Below are 18,465 nucleotides of genomic sequence, written 5' to 3' on the forward strand. Positions count from 1 at the left end.
CGTACCACTCCAGGCATCCAGCCTGCCCCGTTCCACTCCAGGCCTCCAGCCTTCCTTGCTCCACACCAGGCACCCAGCCTGCCCCACACTGCTCCAGGCCTCCAGCCTGCCCCTTACCACTCCAGGCCTCCAGCCTGCCCCGCTCCACACCAGGCATCCAGCCTGCCCCGTTCCACTCCAGGCCTCCAGCCTTCCTTGCTCCACACCAGGCATCCAGCCTGCCCCACACTGCTCCAGGCCTCCAGCCTGCCCCTTACCACTCCAGGCCTCCAGCCTGCCCCGCTCCACACCAGGCATCCAGCCTGCCCCGTTCCACTCCAGGCCTCCAGCCTTCCTCGCTCCACACCAGGCATCCAGCCTGCCCCTTACCACTCCAGGCCTCCAGCCTGCCCCGCTCCACACCAGGCATCCAGCCTGCCCCGTTCCACTCCAGGCCTCCAGCCTTCCTTGCTCCACACCAGGCATCCAGCCTGCCCCACACTGCTCCAGGCCTCCAGCCTGCCCCTTACCACTCCAGGCCTCCAGCCTGCCCCGCTCCACACCAGGCATCCAGCCTGCCCCGTTCCACTCCAGGCCTCCAGCCTTCCTCGCTCCACACCAGGCATCCAGCCTGCCTCGCACCACTCCAGGCCTCCAGCCTTCCCCACTCCACTCCAGGCCTTCAGCCTGCCTTGCTCTACTCCAGGCCTCCAGCCTGCCCCATACCACTCCAGGCCTCCAGCCTGCCCCACACTGCTCCAGGCCTCCAGTCTACCCATCTCCAGTCAGCCCAGCACCACTCCAGGCATCCAGCCTGCCCTGCTCTGGCTTTCAGCTGCTCCAAGTTGACTGGGAGAGGAGCCTAGCAGGAAAGACTTTGGAACAGCAATAGCATGAGTTACTGGGAGCAGTTCAGACATAACAAAAATTCATCCCTAGGGAAAAGAAGGGAGGATGAGGAACCGTGGCTCATTAGGGAAGACAAGGATAGCATAAAATCAAAAGAGAAAGCATATAATGTTACAAAGGGCAGTGGGAATCCAGAGGATTGGGAAGCTTACAAAGACCAACAGAGGGCAATGAAAAAAGAAATAAGGAAGGAGAAGGTTAAATATGAGGGTAAGCGAGCCAGTAATCTAAAGGAATACTGTAAGAGTTTCTTTAGATATATAAAGGGCAAAAGAGAGGGAAATGTGGACATTGGACCGCTGGAAAATGATGCTGGAGAGACAGAAGTGAGGAACAAGGAAATGGCTGAGGAACTGGATAATTACTTTGCCTCCGTTTTCATGGCGGAAGATACGAGTAATATCCCAAAAATTCAAGAAATTGAAGGGGCAGAGCTGAGAATGGTGGCCATCACCAAGGAGAAGGTGCTAGAAAAACTGAATGGCCAGAAGGTGGATAAATCACCTGGACCACATAGACTACATCCCAGAGTTCTCAGGGAGATAATTGAAGAGGTAGTGGAGATGTTAGTGATGATCTTTCAGGAATTGCTAGAATCAGGGAGGATCCCAAAGGACTGGGAAATCACTGACATGACACCCCTGTTTAAAACTGGAGTAAGGCAAAACACAGAAAATTGGTTGTGAGTAAGATTTTGGAGTCCATTGTGAAAGATGAAATTTCTGAATACTTGGAAGTGTACGGTAAAATAGGGCAAGGTCAGCATGGTTTCATCAAGGGGATGTCCTGCCTGACAAAGTTGCTAGAATTCTTTGATAAAATAATGAGCAGGTTAGACCAAGAAGAGCAAATGGATATTATTTATCTGGAATTCAAGAAGGCCTTTGACAAGGTACCGCTCAGGTAAGGGCCCATGGTGTCAGATGCAAGGTGCTAGCATGGATAGAATGATGGAAAAATCAAACTGGACAGATTGACAAGCTCGGGGCTGAGGAGCCTGAACGCAGCCTACTCTGCTGCTGCCATCATCTTGAAATAAAAAGGAGAGGGACAGCACAAGGTTAGATACAGAGTGAAGCTCTCTTTATTCTTTGAAACTGAAAGTAAAGGTCTCTACTACTCAGTTTAAAGGAGTAGGCAACGGGGAGTAAAAGATCACCGTGTGAGAGTGAGAATGTGCATTGGAAAGGTGGGTATAAAAAGAGGGATGGGAGACTGGACAAGATGACCATCACAGATGGATTACCCAGGGCACCTCATTGTTGATGTGAAAAATGGGCAAGGATGATGAGGTGCTCGAGGGTAACCATGGCAGTTAAAGTTGGCACCTTAAAGTGTAGTAAATGGTTGGATGGGAATGTGACAGAACGTTAATTGTCCCGAGGTCAATGTTGAAATTTCCACGTCAATGTGGGATGGAGAGATTACCTGCTCTATTATCACAGATCATGACATGGAGTATTTGACACTCTGGAGATTCTCAATGCATTATGAAATAAAATGACAGTAGAAGACCTGATTAGATATGAAAATAACATACCACACTCAAATTCATAGCCCAAGTTGTTGTCTTAATCAGAATGTTGAGCAGTTCAGCTTTTCATGTGGGGTCAAGGCTGTATTTGCTAAAACGGCGTGATGGAAATCCCTCTCATTTCAGGTACTCGCAGTCCCCATCAACCACTCCCAGGACAAGGGATTAGGTATAAAATAAAGCTCCCTCTACACTGTCCCCATTAAACACTCTCAGGACAGGGACAACACAGGGTCAGATACAGAGCAAAGATAACTCTATTGTTTTAAACTGAAAGTGAGCTCCCTTGACACTGTCCCCATCAAACACTCCAAGGACAGAACAACATGGAGACCTGAATCATTGCCCTTGAGTCAAGAAAATAATCCATTCATCGAAATCAATTCAAGAGAATGTTTGAGGTGGCACAGCTGGGAACAGAAGTCAGGCCCATCATTCCCCCCTCATAAAGAGTTTGACAATAGCCCCTGGGATTGTATGGTAGAGCAAAAGATAGGGCTGATGCATTCCCAACAATCTTCAGTCAGATGTGCATCTCGGCCTCCTCCAGAGGTCCCCAGCATCACAGATAAGAGGCTCCAGCCAATTTGATTCACTCCATATGATATCAAGAAACAGCTGGATACATTGGATACTGCAAAGGCAATGCGGCCTATTAACATTCCAGCAATGGTACTGAAGATGTGTGCTCCAGAACTTGCCACTCCCCTAGCCAACTGTTCCAGTAGAGTTACAACACTGGCATCTATCCGACAATGTGGAAAATTGCCCAGGTATGTCCTGTACACAAAAAGCAGGATAAATCCAACCTGGCCAATTATGGCCCAATTAGTCTACTCTCGATAATCAGTAAAGTGATGAAAGGTGTCATCAACAGTGCCATCAAGCAGCACCGGCTCAGCAGTGATGCCCAGTTTGGGTTTCACCAGGGTCACTCAGCTCCTGATCTCATTACAGCCTTGGTTCAAACATGGACAAAAGAGCTGAATTCCAGAGGGGAGGTGAGAGTGACAGCTCTTGACATCAAGGCCGCATTTGACCGAGTATGGCATCAGGGAGCCCTGGCAAACCTGGAAACAATGGGTATCAGGGGGCAAGCGCTCTGCTGGTTAGAGTCAGACCTGGCACAAAGGAAGATGGTTGTTGTGGAGGGTCAATCAGCTCAGCTCCAGACATTTCTGCAGGAGACCCTCAAGGTAGTGTCCTAGGCCCGACAATCTTCAGCTGCTTCATCAATGACCTTCCCTCTGTCATAAGGTCAGAAGTGGGGATGTTCACCAATGATTGCAATTCCTCAGATACTGAAACAGTCAGTGCTCAAATGCAACAAGATCTGGTAAACATCCAGGCTTGGGCTGACAAGTGGCAAGTAACATTCGTGCCACACAAATGCCAGACAATGGCCATCACCAATAAGAGATGCTCTAACCACCACCCCTTGACACTCATCGGTATTACCATCATTTAATTACCACTGTCAACATCCTTTGGGTTACCATTGACCAGAAACTCAACTGGACTCACCACAAACACACTGGCTACAAGAGCAGGTCAGAGACTAGGGATGCTGCAGTGAGTAACTCACCTTCTGACACCCAAAGTCTATCCATCATCTACAAGGCACAAGTCAGGAATGTGATGGAATCCTCTCCACTTGCCTGGATGGTCCAGCTCCAACAACACTCAAGAAACTTGACACCATCCAGGACCACGCAACCCGCTTGATTGGCACTACATCTACAAACATTCAATCCCTTCACCACTGGCACTCAGTAGCAGCAGTGTATACTGTCTACATGACGCATGGCAAAAATTCACTAAAGATTCTTAGGCAGCACCTCCCAAACCCATGACCACCTCCATCTCAAAGGACAAGGGCAGCAGGTACTTGGGAACACCACCACCTGCACATACCCCTCCAAGCCACTCACCATCCTGACTTGGAAATATACTGCCATTCCTCCACAGTTGTTGGGTCAAAATCCTAGAATTCCCTCCCTATTGTGGGTCAACCGACAGCAAGTGGACTGCAGAGATTCAAGAAGGTAGCTCACCACCATCTCCTCAAGGGCAAATAGGGATGGGCTATCAATGCTGGCCAGCCAGCGATGCCCGAGTCCCACAAATGAATAAATTTAAATAAAGGCTAGCTGTGCAAAAGCTGACCCTGTTGATCCAAGACTTTGTTCAAAGTTTAAGAAACAAAGGAAGGGGAAAAGCACAGCTATCACACCCTCCCCTCTAACAAATGACGCACGCACGCACGCACACACACACACACACACATCCTCCCCATCTCTGTACATGCCGCGCTCAGGCTCTACCCACACCACAAGCCATCTCTCATGAGTTATGCTATGTATGCCCTTCTGACTCAATTGCCCTTTATATTCCTATGTTTTCTTAGTGCCAACCCATGACACACATCCACTACCATTTCCCTTTTATCTCTGGGTCCACGTGAGATGAAGTAAACCTTTGTTTCTATTTCTGACTCCATTATATTAAAAAAAAGATTTGTTTTAAAAGTCTGAACATTGAAATACCTCCAATAGCTTAATGTCTTTTTTTTTAAAAAAGCAACCATATATATTCATAATTTATCTCAATGACTGAGCAGTGAGTCAGATCGGCTGCTTGCTGTGATAATGATAGGTTGTGAAAATACAAGTGGCAGTAGGTCCCTTTGAGCCTGCTCTGCCATTCAATATGATCATGGCTGATCATTTTATTAAGTACCCTGTTCCTACCTTCTCCCCATAACCTTTAATGCCTTTAGCTGTAAGAACCAAATCTAACATCTTCTTAAAAACGTTCACTGTCTTCGCCTCAACCACTTTCTGTACAGAGAATTCCTCAAGCTCATCATTCTCTGATTGAAGAAATTTCTCCCCATCTCAGTCTTAACTGGCCTAACCTGGATCCTTAGACGGTGGCCTCTGATTCTGGACTCCCGGAACATACTGTATAGTCCTGGTAGAACTTTATAAGTTTCTATGAGATTATCTTTTATTTCTCTAAAGTCTGATGAATATAATCCTTACTCACCCAGTGTCTCTTCATATGTCAATTCCACCATCCCAGAGATCGGTTTACTAAACCTTGTTCTACTTCCTTCATAGCTAGAACATTCAGACCCAGAGAAGGTGATCAAAACTGCACAATATACTCCAGGTGTGGTCTAACCAAGGACCTGGACAATTGCAGCAAAGTATCTCTGCTCCTGTACTTGAATCCTCTCACTATGAAGATGAACATACCTTCTTCTCCACCAGCTGCAACTTCCTGCTTACTTTCAGTGACTGGTTACAAGGACACCCAGGTCTCATTGCACCTATTCCTTTCCCAATCCATTGAAAGGCAGATGATAACCTGCCTTCCTGTCATTGAAATGGTGAAATAGCAAGCTCTGATTTTTTTTAAACTGCAGACAGTTTAACCCTTCCAATGAGCTTCACAGTTCCCTTGCCAGCTTGACAGTTCACCGACAGCTCAACATTTTCAATGAGCTTGGCAGTTTCAATGAGTTTGTCCATTTTTTGCACACATTCTTGTCTACTTTTATTAGCTGCAAAGGGTATTTGACCTATCCCAAGGCTCATTTAACTCACCTAATGAAGTCTTTAGGCCCGATTCAAAAGGGTGCCCGGTCTCTCCATATAACTGCGGCAACTCTAGGCTTTCTCTTGAAAAGCTCACAGATTTTCTTTTAGGCATCCTGCAGTGAAGGCAATTGTGCTTCACCATTGGCAACTGCCTCTGTGAGCTGTGGATATACAAATAACAACCTGCAACTTGAAAAGAGGAAAATCAACACTACACTGGACAAAGCAGCAGCCTGCTTGGTCAGGACCCGACATCACCTTCTATATTGACTTCCTCTCCCACTGATGCATTGTAACAGCAGTGTGTACTATGTACAAGATATACTGCAGCAGTTCACTGAGGTTCTGACAGAATCTTCTATATTCATAACCTCTACCATCTGGAAGGACCTGGGCAGCAGATAGATTGCAGCACCACCACCTGCAAAATCTATTCCAGCTCACTTGCCTTCCTGTCTTGGAAATATACTGCCATTTTGTTACTGTCACTGGGGCAGAATCTGGAATTCCCTTTGTAATAGCAGTCTGGATGCTGGGTCCCTAGACCACAAGGACTGCAGCTGCTCAAGAGGCAGCACCTTTTGAAGGACAGCTAAGGACCGGTAAATAAATGCTGATCCAGTCATGAAGCCTTCCTCCCATGAAAGAGGAAATAAGAATCCTTTTGATACTGGGAAATTATGTTTTGATTCTCTGTCCCGTAATATCCTCCTGTAAACAGGGTCTAATTATCAATGATGCTACTGAAACTCTGGCTAATGTCTGTCCCCTGTTGGGCCCAGAGTGTTTTGGGCCATTTGTACTTTCTGCTTCTTTAAGAAGTCAAGAACATCCATTGAAATGCTGAAGAAGCTAAGTAGGCCACCTCCCCAGACCCCTTCATTCTCTAGCATGTCAGGCATCCTTTACATTTCTGAAATATGAGAGCAGATGTTCATTTTGCGAGGGGTGGGGGATGTTACTGGAAGGTTGTTACTGAAAGGGTCTGAGGAACATGTACTGATCTTTTCCTTCCTCCATAATGTCTTTCATTTTGTTTCTGTTCCAGATTGCTGCTAACTCGTGGGGAAAGGACTGGGGTGAGAATGGTTACTTCAGGATAGCTCGGGGTGAGAATGAGTGTGATATTGAAACCTTCATCCTTGGTAGCTGGGGACGAGTGACCATGGAGGACATGCATCACAAATGAAGCCCGTGGCAAACTAGCTGTGACATTCAGGACAGTGTACGCCGTGTTTGGAGGAGACACCTTCATCAAGTTTCCCCTCTTTCTCAGTCTGCTCTCAGTATTCAGCAAAGATGCAGTGTTAAATGGACCTTCATCAGCACGACAGATTATGTCAGGTATCACACATCAGGATAAAGCTTGTGCCTTACCAAAGAACTTCACTTCTTGTGAATGAAGCTCATTTTTTTTCTTGTGGACACACTCCTAGGGATTGTTGCCATGCAATGATAGTGAACAAGAAGACATGAAAAAATGAATATCATACTCAACTGGTGTGATAGGGTGAGAGGAGAGAGCCACTGGTAGCCCCAGCTACTGACAATCAGTGCACCAACCAAAAGAGGAAGTTCAGTCCATTTTTAATACCCTACCATCTGTGAGGACTGGAAGTATCACATATCAATCCTCCTGCCTCCCTGGGTACCTTAGTTGGACTTGATAACAATGGAGATTCTCACTGGTGATCTAGTGGAGGGGTGTGGCACAATGTACTAGCACAAAACCACAAGGGATGTTGGGAAACAGCAAGGGTATCCAAATGGTCACTTCCTCTGTTGGTAGCCTTACTCTCAGGGCAGGGTTTCAGCTTCAAATCTGGAATTTGTGTGGTTTTCACATTCTGAACAATTACAATTGGATTCTATTAGGCACCATTTTTCTTTACAAAATGGACTCAAATATGAAGTGCACCATACACACGTGTGTGTGCTTACTGAATATTTTTACTGATCCAGAGAAGGCTGTGATTTACAGAGGCAAAAAGTAAAAAGTAAAATACTTCTATTCACCATTTAGAGCACAATTTGCAAATTAGAGCCAAGTTATTCAGCATCAACAACAAGAAGCACATTTCTTTTTACCCAAAGACCATTGAGTATCTGGGTCTTGCTCCTGAAAGCTATACTGTCCAAAATTTTCATAATTGATCTCAAAATTTTTTTGGGTGAGGATATTAAGAGGCAGTGGAGAAAAAGCAGGTAAATGGGGTTGGGGCACCAGTCAGCCATGATCTCACTGAATGGCAAAAAGGATTGCAAATCCTCCTCACAATGGCTGTGCTAATCTGTTGGCATCAGATCCAAGATTTATTTGGAATGGTTCACAGAGATCAAGAAGTTCAGTAAATATGGAGAAGTTTGTGGTTCCTTACAGCAGAGAAGTCTCCAAGGAATAACAGTGTTAAGAACTCTTTAGAGTGGTAGTTAGGTGTGTAACTTGAGGATATTGATTGAAGGAAATTGGTAGGAGGGATGAACAATGCTTGATGTGGCAACTTATGATCTGGAGTGTGCTGCCTGAAAAGGTAGGAGAATCAGATTCACCAACAAATGGGAATTAATTGAAAAGGATTATAGGTTAAAGCATGAGAATGGATCTGATTAACTTCCTCAGAGAACCCACACAGGTACAATGACCCAAATAACCATAACACATAGAAGGAGGCTATGTGGCAAGTCATCACTATTTGTGCCACAATGTAATTCAAATTCCAGATTGCAGAGGGAGTGAAGTTTGGCCTCCAACTGTTCCCAGTGTATGTCTACTTTATCTTATTCATTGTCACGTGGTAACTGGATTATCAGTTTTATATATTTTTACCACATTCCACAAATGTTGATCTTACTTAATAAACATCTATGTCCGTTATAAATGTCAAACTAAAATAAATTTGGTAAAAATGACACCTATATTTATGTGTTTCTGAGGTGTGAGGTTTATATGGTTAGCAGCATTGTAAGTGATAAATGCTGATCTCAGGAACTGGTCATAAAAGAAATTTGGAGATAGGATGTGATTGGTGGAGAAGTGTGGGGCCGACACACAGGTGGAATTGGTAAGCAGCTGGGAGAACTTAACTCAGGTGCAGAGGGAGTGTATCATCCTATTTGCTGTAGCACTGTGCACTTTCAATTCACTTCAGTGACTGCTCCTACTTTAGTTGAGTAGGCATCACTGAGTCTGCCAGCATTTCTATGCCAGTTACATGAGGAATGAGCTGTTGAGTTGACCCTCCAGATCATAAAATTTATAAATGGAGATGGTTCCAAGATGGGTCTTGAAGAATTTGAGTGGTGGTGATTGTCACTATTTCCTTTATCATTTTGTTCCAGGGTGGAATTATCCTTGGGAGGAGAGATTGTTGGTACAGTATCTTGGAAACAAATGGTTTTTGTGGTTTCTTTGGCTGGCTACCTCAGTTGTGTCAGTACTGGAGGGCACAGTACCTATTTCTGTCAATTTGTACCAATTCATTTCATATTCTATAGCTTTTTCCTTCAAGTGCCCATCCAATTTCCCTTTGCACTCATTGATTGTATCCACTAGTTATGAATGATGGTGGACAATGAAATAATTCATCGAAGGAAAAAGACTTCACAAATGTCCCCATATCCTCAATAATGGGGGATCCTAGAACATTAGTGCAGAAGATAAGGCTGATGCGTTTACAACGATCTTCAGCCAAAAATGCCAAGTGGATGATCCATCCTCAGCCTGCTCCAAAGTCCCCAGCATTAGAGATGCTAGTCCTCAGCCAATTCAATTCATTCCACATGATGTCAAAAAATGGTTGGAGGCACTGGGTGCTGCAAAAGTTATGGGCTTTGACAACTTTCTGGCAATAGTCCTGAAGATTTGTGCTCCAAAACGTATTGCTCTCCTAGCCAAGTTGTTCCAGTAAAGCTACAACACTGGCATCTACCCAACAAAATTTCCCACATATAACCTGTACAATAAAAGCAGGACAAATCCAACCCAGCCCCTTCAGTCTACACTCAATCATCCGTAAAGTGATGGAGTCAGCAATTTCTCAACAATATTATGCTCACTGACTCTTAGTTTGGGTTCTGTCAGGCACATTCCTGACCTCATGACAGCCTTGGTTCAAACATGGACAAAAGAGCTGCTTCCAGTGGCGAGGCAACAGTGACTGTCCTGATTTCAAGACAATATTCAGCCAAACGTGGCATCAAGGAGCCCAAGTAAAACTGGATTCACAGAATATAGAATTGTTCAGGAGCTGGAGGAGGCCATTTGGCTCATCACTCCCGCACCTATTACCCAGTGCCAATCTCCTGTCTTTTCCCAATATTCCTGCACACCATTTCTATCCTTTGTTTTATTCTCTCATGGGACCTAGGCATTACTGATTGGTTAGCAGTTATTGCCCATCTCTATTTGCCCTTGAGAAGGTTATGGTGATCAGCCTTCTCTTACCACTGCAATCCACATGTCTAGGTTGGCCCACAGTGCTGATCGGGAGGGAATTCCAGAATTTTGACTCAGTGACGGTGAAAGAACAGTGATATATTCCCAAGTCAGGATGGTGAGTGGCTTGGAGGGGAACTTGCAGTTGATGGGTATTCCCATGTATCTGTGCCCTTTGTCCTTTGAGTGATTATCAGTTTGGCAGGAGCTGACTCAGCTGTTTAGTAAATTCCTGCAGTGCACCTTAAAAGTGGTGCTACTACTGAACATCAGTGGTGGAGGAAGTGGATGCTTGTGGATGTGGTGCTAATCAAGCAGACTGCTTTGTCCTAGATAAGGTCAAGTTTCTTGAATGTTGTTGGAGCTGCACCTATCCAGGCAAGTGGGGAGTATGCCATCACACTCCTGACTTGTGCCTTGTAGATGGTGGTCAGGCTTATTTACCACTGTATTCCTAGCCTCTGACCAGCTCTCATAGCCACCGAATATATGTGGCAAGTCTTTGTCAATGGCAACCCATTACTGATAGCAGGGAATTCAGTGATGTCAAGGGCAGTGGTTAGATTATCTCTTATTGGTGATGGTCATTGCCTGGTATTTGTGTGACGTGAGTGTTACTTTGCATTTGTCAATCCAAGCCTAGATATTGTCCAGATCATGTTGCATTTGAACACTGATTGCTTCAGTACGGGAGTTGTCACGAATGGTGCTGAACTTGCTGCAATCAGCAAACACCCCCACTTCTGATCTTCTGATGCAAGGAAGGTCATGCTGAAGCAGCTAAAGATGGTTGGGCTGTGAACATTGCCCTGAGAAACTTCTATGGAAGATATCCTGGAGTTGAGATGACTGACATCCAATGGCCTCAACAGTTTCCATATGTGCCAGGTGTGACCAGCAGAGAGTTTCCTTTGTAATTTCCATTGCTTCCAGTTTTGCCAGGGCTCCTTGTTGCCCCATCCAGTCGAATGTAGCCCTGAAGCCAAGAGCTGTCACTCTCACCTTGCCTCTGGAATTCAGTTTTTTTGTTCATGTTTGAACCAAGGCTGCAATGAAGTCAGGAGTTGAGTGGTCCTGGCAGAACCCAAAGTGGGCATCCCTGAGCAGGTTACTGCTGAGCAGGTGCTGCTTGATAGCACTGTTGGTGACACCTTCAATCACTTCACTGGTGATTGAGAGTAGACTGATGGGGTGGTAATTGGCCGGGTTGGATTTGTCCTGCTTTTTGTGTACAGAACATATTTGGACAACCTATCACATTGCTGGGGAGTTGGCCAGGGTTGTAACTGTACTGGAACAGCTTGGCTAGGGGAGCGGCAGGTTCTGGAGTACAGGTTACAGAAAAGACACATGGGTACATCCAGCTGAATGGCCTCATTCTGTGCTGTTCACCATTCCATGAGTACATTTGATTACTCTCTGTCATCTTTATCCCCTTCTCTATATAAAGCCTATCAAATCGTTGAAATGTGCAGCATAGGAATGGGCCCATGATATTCTGCCAAACATGATAGTGAATTAAACTAACCCATTTTGCCTGCCCTTGGTCGATATCCTTCCATTCCTGTCATATTCATCTGCTTATCTAAAAGTCCCCTAAGTTCCCTTATCATATCTGCCATCACCATAACCCCTGGCAGTACATTCCAGACTCCTACCATTCTCTCCGAAATAAACTTGCCCCTCACATCTCTTTTGAACTTTTTTCCCCTCACTGTAAATACATGGCCTCTAATATTAAACATTTCAACTATACTATCTACACATCTCACGATATTATAAACTTCTAAGAAGTCTCCCCCTCAACCTCCACACTCAAGAGAAAACAACCCAAGTTTTCCCAACCTCTCCTTTAGGTCATACCCTCTAAACCAAGCAGCATCCTGGTAAATGTCTTCTCCACCCTCTCCAAAGCCTCCACATCCTTCCTATAATGCAGCAACCAGAATTGAACACAATACTCTTAATTGTGGCCTAACCAAAGTCTTATAAAGCTGCAACATGACATCCTGACTCATGTACTCACATCCTCGACCAATAAAGTTAAGCATGCCATACGCCTTCTTTACACCCTAACTACTTGCATGACCACTTTCAGTGACTTGAACCCAAGATCATTCTGTAGATAAATGCTGTTCAGAATCCTACCATTAACTAAATACTTTCCCTTAATATACGATTTCCCAAAATGCAGCACCTCACACTTACCTGGATTAAACTCCATCTGCCATTTCTCCACCCATATATGGAACTGGTCTATATCCTGCTGTATCCTTTGACAACCATTGATAACTATCCACAACTCCACTGATATTTGTAACTTACTAACTCACTCATCTACATTTTCATCTAAGTCATTTGTATAGTCTACGTCTTCAGTACTTTTTCCAAAATGCTGTCAGGGCATATAGCCTTTGTAGCATCCAGTGCCTCCAACGTTTCTTGATATCACCAAGAGATAATTAAATTGGCAAAAGACTGGTATCTGTAATGCTGAGCGATACTGGAGAAGGCTGAGATGAAGCATCTACTTGGCATATCTGGCTGAAGATTGCTGCAAATGCTTCAGCTTTATCTTTTCCACTGATGTGCTGGGCTCATCCATCTTTGAGAATGGAGGGTATTTGTGGAACTTTCTCCTCCAATGAGTTGTTTAATTGTCCACCACCATTCATGAGTGGATACGACAGAAATGCAAAGCTTAGATCTGAGCCGTTAATTGTGGGATTGCTTAGCTCTGTCTATCACTTACTGCTTGCACTGTTTGTCCTGCAAGTAGTCCTGTTTGGTGGCTTCACCAGGTTGACACCTCCTTTTCAGGTATGCCTGATGCCATGGCATGCCTTCCTACACTCTCCATTGAACCAGGGTTGATGCCCTGGCTTGATGGTAATGGTTGAGTGGGGGATATGCCGGGGTATCAGGTTACAAATTGCGCTGGAATACATTTCTTCTGCTGCTGATGGCCAACAGTGCCTCCTGGATGCCCAGTCCTGAGTTGCTCGATCTGTTTAAAGTCTGAGCATGGTGCTATACAATACGATGAAGGGTATTTTCAATGTGAAGGTGGGACTTCATTTCAACAAGGATTGTGCACTTTTACTGGTACTGTCATGGACAGATGCATCTGCAGCCGGTAGATTGGTAAGGATCTGGTCAAGTATGTTTTTCCTTCTTGCTGCTTCCCTCACCACCTGCTGCAGACCCAGTCTAGTAGCTATGATCTTTAGGCTCCGACTAGTTCGATCAGTAGTACTGCTGCTGAGCCACTCTTGGTGGTGGACATTGAAACCCCCACCCAGAGTATGTTTTGTACCCTTGCCATCCCCAGTACTTTGTTCAACGTGGAGATGTACCAATTTATCAGCTGAGGGAAGGTAGTACGTGATAAGCAGCAGGAGGTTTCCCTGACCATGTTTAACCTGAAGTCATGAGACTTCATTAGTCCAGAGTCAACGTTGAGGACTCCTAGTGCAACTCTCTCCCAACTGTATACCACTGTGCCTGCCTCCACCTCTGCTGGGTCTATCCTGCCGGTGGGACAGGATATATCCAGGGATGGTGATTGAGACATTGTAAAGTACAATTCCACGAGTATGGTTATGTCAGGTAATTGCTTGACTAATCTGAGACAGCTCTCCCAACTATGGCACTAGCCCCCAGATGTTAGTAAGGAGGACTTTGCAGGATCAACAGGGCTGTTTCCTGCCGTTGTCTTTTCCAGTGCTTGGGTCGATGCCAGGTGATCCCTGAGAGTTTGTAGCGATTGTTATAATTGAATAGCTTGCTAGACCATTTGAGATGGCAGCTGAGAGTCAATCACGTTGCTGTGGAGTCACACATAGGCCAGACTTGTTGAGAATGGCCAATTTCTTCCCCGAAGGGCATTATGAACCGGATCATTTTTTTCCCAACAATCTCATGGTAATCCATAGATTGTTAATTCCAGTTTGTTTTTCGAACCTGGGTCCCCAAACATTTGCTGGGCTTCTGGATTAATCGTGTAGTGATAATATTACTAGGCCATCACCTCTCCATGACTCCCGGTTGGAGTCATATCTGGCAGAAAGAGAACAGTTATGAGTTTGGACATCAATCATCTAGGAGAAAGTGAAGACTGCAGATGCTGGAGATCAGAGCTGAAAATGTGTTGCTGGAAAAGCGCAGCAGGTCAGGCAGCATCCAATTTTGAGAGCTTCTTCGAGGAAGGCATCCTTGCAAGAGGATTCTGCAAGTTGGATGCTGCTTGACCTGCTGCGCTTTTCCAGCAACACATTTTCAGCTTGGACGTCAATCATCTCAACCACAGGAGTTTGTCAGTGTAGTGTCCACGGCCCAACCATTTTCAGCTTCCTCATCAACAGCCTTCCTTCTATGGTAAGGTCACAGGCATGGATGTTAATTCATGATTGTACAACCTTCAGCAACATTTGTGACTCCTCAGATATTGAAGTAGTCCATGTACAAATGCAGACAGACCTGAACAAAACATTCAGGCTTAGGCTGATAATGTGGTAAGTGACAATTGAATTACTGAAGTGGTAGGCAATGCCCACCTCTTAGCAAGAGAGAATCTGACCACTGCCCCATAACATCCAATAGTATAACCATGACTTGGAGGTGTCAGTATTAGACTGGGGTGTACAAAATTAAAAATCACACAATACCAGGTTATAGTCCAATAGGTTTATTTGGAAGCATTAGCTTTTGGAGCGCCATTCCTTTATCAGGTGGTTCAACCACCAGATGAATGCTAGTGCTTCCAAATAAACCTGTTGAATAGTATTACCATCACTGATCCCCCCCATCCCTCTATCAGAATATTGTAGATTTAACAGAAATAGAACTAGACTGACCATATAAATACTGTGACTACAAGAACAAGCCGTAGGCTAGGAGTACTGCAGTGAGTAACATACTCCAGATTTGCAAGGCATAATTCAAGAGTGTGATGAAATACTTCCCACTTGCCTGGATGACTGTAGCTCCAGCAATACTCAAAGCGTTGACACCGTCCAAGACAAAGCAGCGTGACTGATTGACACCACATCCACCATATACACACGCTCACAAGATGCACTGCAACAACTCACCAAGACTCCTTAGACTGGATTTTCCAATCTCATGACCACTGCCATCTAGGAGGACAATGACAGCAGATACATGGGAACACCATCACCCACAAGTTCCCCTCCAAGTCACTCACCTTCATGTTTTGGAAATATATTACCATTCCTTCAGTGTCACTGGGTCGAAAACCTGGAACTCCCTCCCTAACGTCATTGTGGATGTCCCTACAGTCTGTGGACCTGCTGTCAATCAAGAAAGCAGCTCAACCACCATACGCTTAAGGGCAACTAAGGATAGGCAATAAATGCTGGCCCAGTCAGTGACACTCACATCCAGTGAATGAATGAGAAAAAGACACCAGCTCTGACCGTGCGGAATTCCTTCAGCTCTGGAAACTGTCAACCAAGATAATGTGCAGGAACTTTTGAATGGAGAGCTTGAACTCATAAACTGCTGACCCAAAAGTTAATCATTGTATCAATGATCTGTAATGAACAGTAAGACGATTCATCACAGTGGCAGCCACAGCGTTAAACCAAATCCTTCATTTTAATCCATCGGATAATGACACTGGAATTTCCCACCAACCTGTTTTGGCAGTCTCACTGAAAAGAAGCACTGAGTGGCTGCCTTTGTTATTTGAGGCTTCAGATGATTATTTCTTGTGGTGAATTCCATGCCCATATTTCCAGTTCCTGACTCTGAAAGGCATTGATCGCTCGAAAAAATATACTAATAATCCCACAACTGAAAAAGTGTTCGGAGAGCCAGACTCAGTGAGGGGTGAATCGTACTGAACATGTTCACAGCCAATTCTTCATTTACTGACAATCCCCCAAAATTCAACTAAGAGTATTGACCATTTTCCTTTATTACTGGCCATGCCAATTTGAATCTAATTCAGTTACACATCCTGTTGATTCTGAGTGAGGGGTGATGATTGATACTTGTCTAGCAGGTTCTGATGATTCAGTGTCCTTTCTAACACATGGTCACTTGAACAGTGTGGGAGGTTAACCTCAAGACCAAGCCTGCTGCATTGTTCAATTTTATTGTGGGTGCAGAGGAGCCATCGTTTTTTTTTTGGAGTGGCTGAGGGGTCCTGCCAAGGCCAGCTCCCAATAGAGCAGCACCCCCTTGCACCAGAACATAACCTCCACGTTCTTTAAGAATGACCTTCAGTGAGAATGTATAGCATATCCTCCCCTCCACAGCAGCTTTGTCTCTACCCCTGGCCTTGGTGATGGTTTGGGTTATGTAACTGGCTTATCTGCATCCTTGGCCCATTAGTACTCAAGAGACACACTCTATTCTATTATCAAGCTGCCAGTCTTTACTAGGCCAATTCCTCTGCTTACTGTACAGATTAACTCAAGTGCATCAAGGATTGAGAATCTTAGGTGCGACAGACAGTAGGAGACTATTGAATATTATTGCTCCAGCCTTGGTAGTTGATACTCCCACATGGAGTGATCTTATTTGAATAGTGTTAGGTGAAGCTGAACTGTTTAATGTTGCCTTCTCTATGTTTACAGCTGGTCCCAATCCCTCAGTGACACTTAAAAAGTCAAAACCATGCATTTTTGTCAGTGTCTGGAATGCAGACACCAGTGAATCGGAGGAATGTGATGAGCTGGGATGTTAGAACTGGCCTCAGCAGGCAGTGTGAATATTGACTAAGCCGGTAAGCTCAATTAATGCCTTGTGAAAGCGGAGTGGAGATGTTGGATTTAGTACAGGAGACACACACAAACCAGAGGAGTCTGAGATATAAACTCAGCCATTTTATCCCAGGGATAGTAACAAATGATAAGCCAGTGCATTCAACAACTCACCAAGAGACTGCGTGACACAGTCAGTTAAATGAAAGATGTTTGTTCACACCTACATCAGTGTTGAAGTGTGAAGAAAAAAAAGTGCTTCTAAAAGGATTTAACCCAGTTTCCTACTCTCCATCCCTGCTCTTACTCTATCACACTAATTTCTCCTCTCCACTCCTCACAGCTGCGTGTGTGTTTGTGTGTGTTTGTATGTGTGTGTGTGTGTCATAGCCTTAGTTCCTGTAAGGTCTGTGTGTTTTTAGTATCAACTCCCATAAATAGTACAGTCAAATCTGAAACAAAAACAGAAATTGCTGGATAAACTTAGCAGGTCTGGCAGCACCTAGAACAAAGAACAATACAGCACAGGAATACGCCCTTCGGCCCTCCAAGCCTATGCTGATACATTTTGCCCTTGCATACTAAAACTGCCTTCACTTACAGAATCCGTATCTCTCTATTCCCTTCCTATTCATGTAGTTATTGAGGTGCTTCTTGAATGCTATTATTGTGTCCACTTTCACCACCTCCTCTGTGTTTCAGGCACTTACTACCCTTTCTGTGAAAATCTTGTCTCGCACGTCTCTTTTAAACTTTCCCTCTCTTGCACCTTGAACCTGTGTTCCTCAGTAATTGACCCTCCACCCCAGGAAAAAGCCTCATACTTTCTAATCTGTCCATACCATTCACAATCTTATAAATTTCTATTAGGTCGCCCCCTCAACCTCTTGCATTCCAGTGAAAACAGTCTATCCAACCTTCCTCCATCGCTAAAATCCCCCATAGCAGGCAACATCCTGGTAAACCTTTTCTGTACCGTCTCCAAAGTATCCACATCCTTCTGGTCATGTGGTGACCAGAACTGTACACACTATTCCAAGTGTAGCCTAACTAAGGTTCTATAAAGTTGCAGCATAACTTGTCTATCTTTATACTCAATGTCCCTTCCAATGAAGGCAAGCATGCCATAAGCCCTTTTTACTATGTTATTTACCTTCAGTGATCTGTGGACCTGCACACCCAGATCCCTCGACATATCAATACTCCTAAGGGTTCTGTCATTCACAATATAATTTCCACCTGTACTTGACCTTCCAAAATGTATCGCCTCAC

General features: G+C 44.8%; 1 protein-coding gene across 2 annotated transcripts in view; it reads left to right on the forward strand.

The window, feature by feature from the left end:
• tinagl1 (tubulointerstitial nephritis antigen-like 1) overlaps positions 1-8,943 on the forward strand; it is a 101,892-nt gene extending 92,949 nt beyond the window's left edge. For both annotated transcript variants that reach the window (XM_072548637.1, XM_072548638.1), the window contains exon 12: positions 7,076-8,943. In XM_072548637.1, coding sequence (XP_072404738.1) covers positions 7,076-7,216 — 141 coding nt within the window. In that variant the 3' untranslated portion in view covers positions 7,217-8,943. The remainder of the gene's footprint in view (positions 1-7,075) is intronic.
• Positions 8,944-18,465: the final 9,522 nt, after the last annotated feature.

This window comes from Chiloscyllium punctatum, chromosome 27 (assembly GCF_047496795.1).
Source record: "Chiloscyllium punctatum isolate Juve2018m chromosome 27, sChiPun1.3, whole genome shotgun sequence".
NCBI classification, from domain to species: Eukaryota; Metazoa; Chordata; class Chondrichthyes; order Orectolobiformes; family Hemiscylliidae; genus Chiloscyllium; species Chiloscyllium punctatum.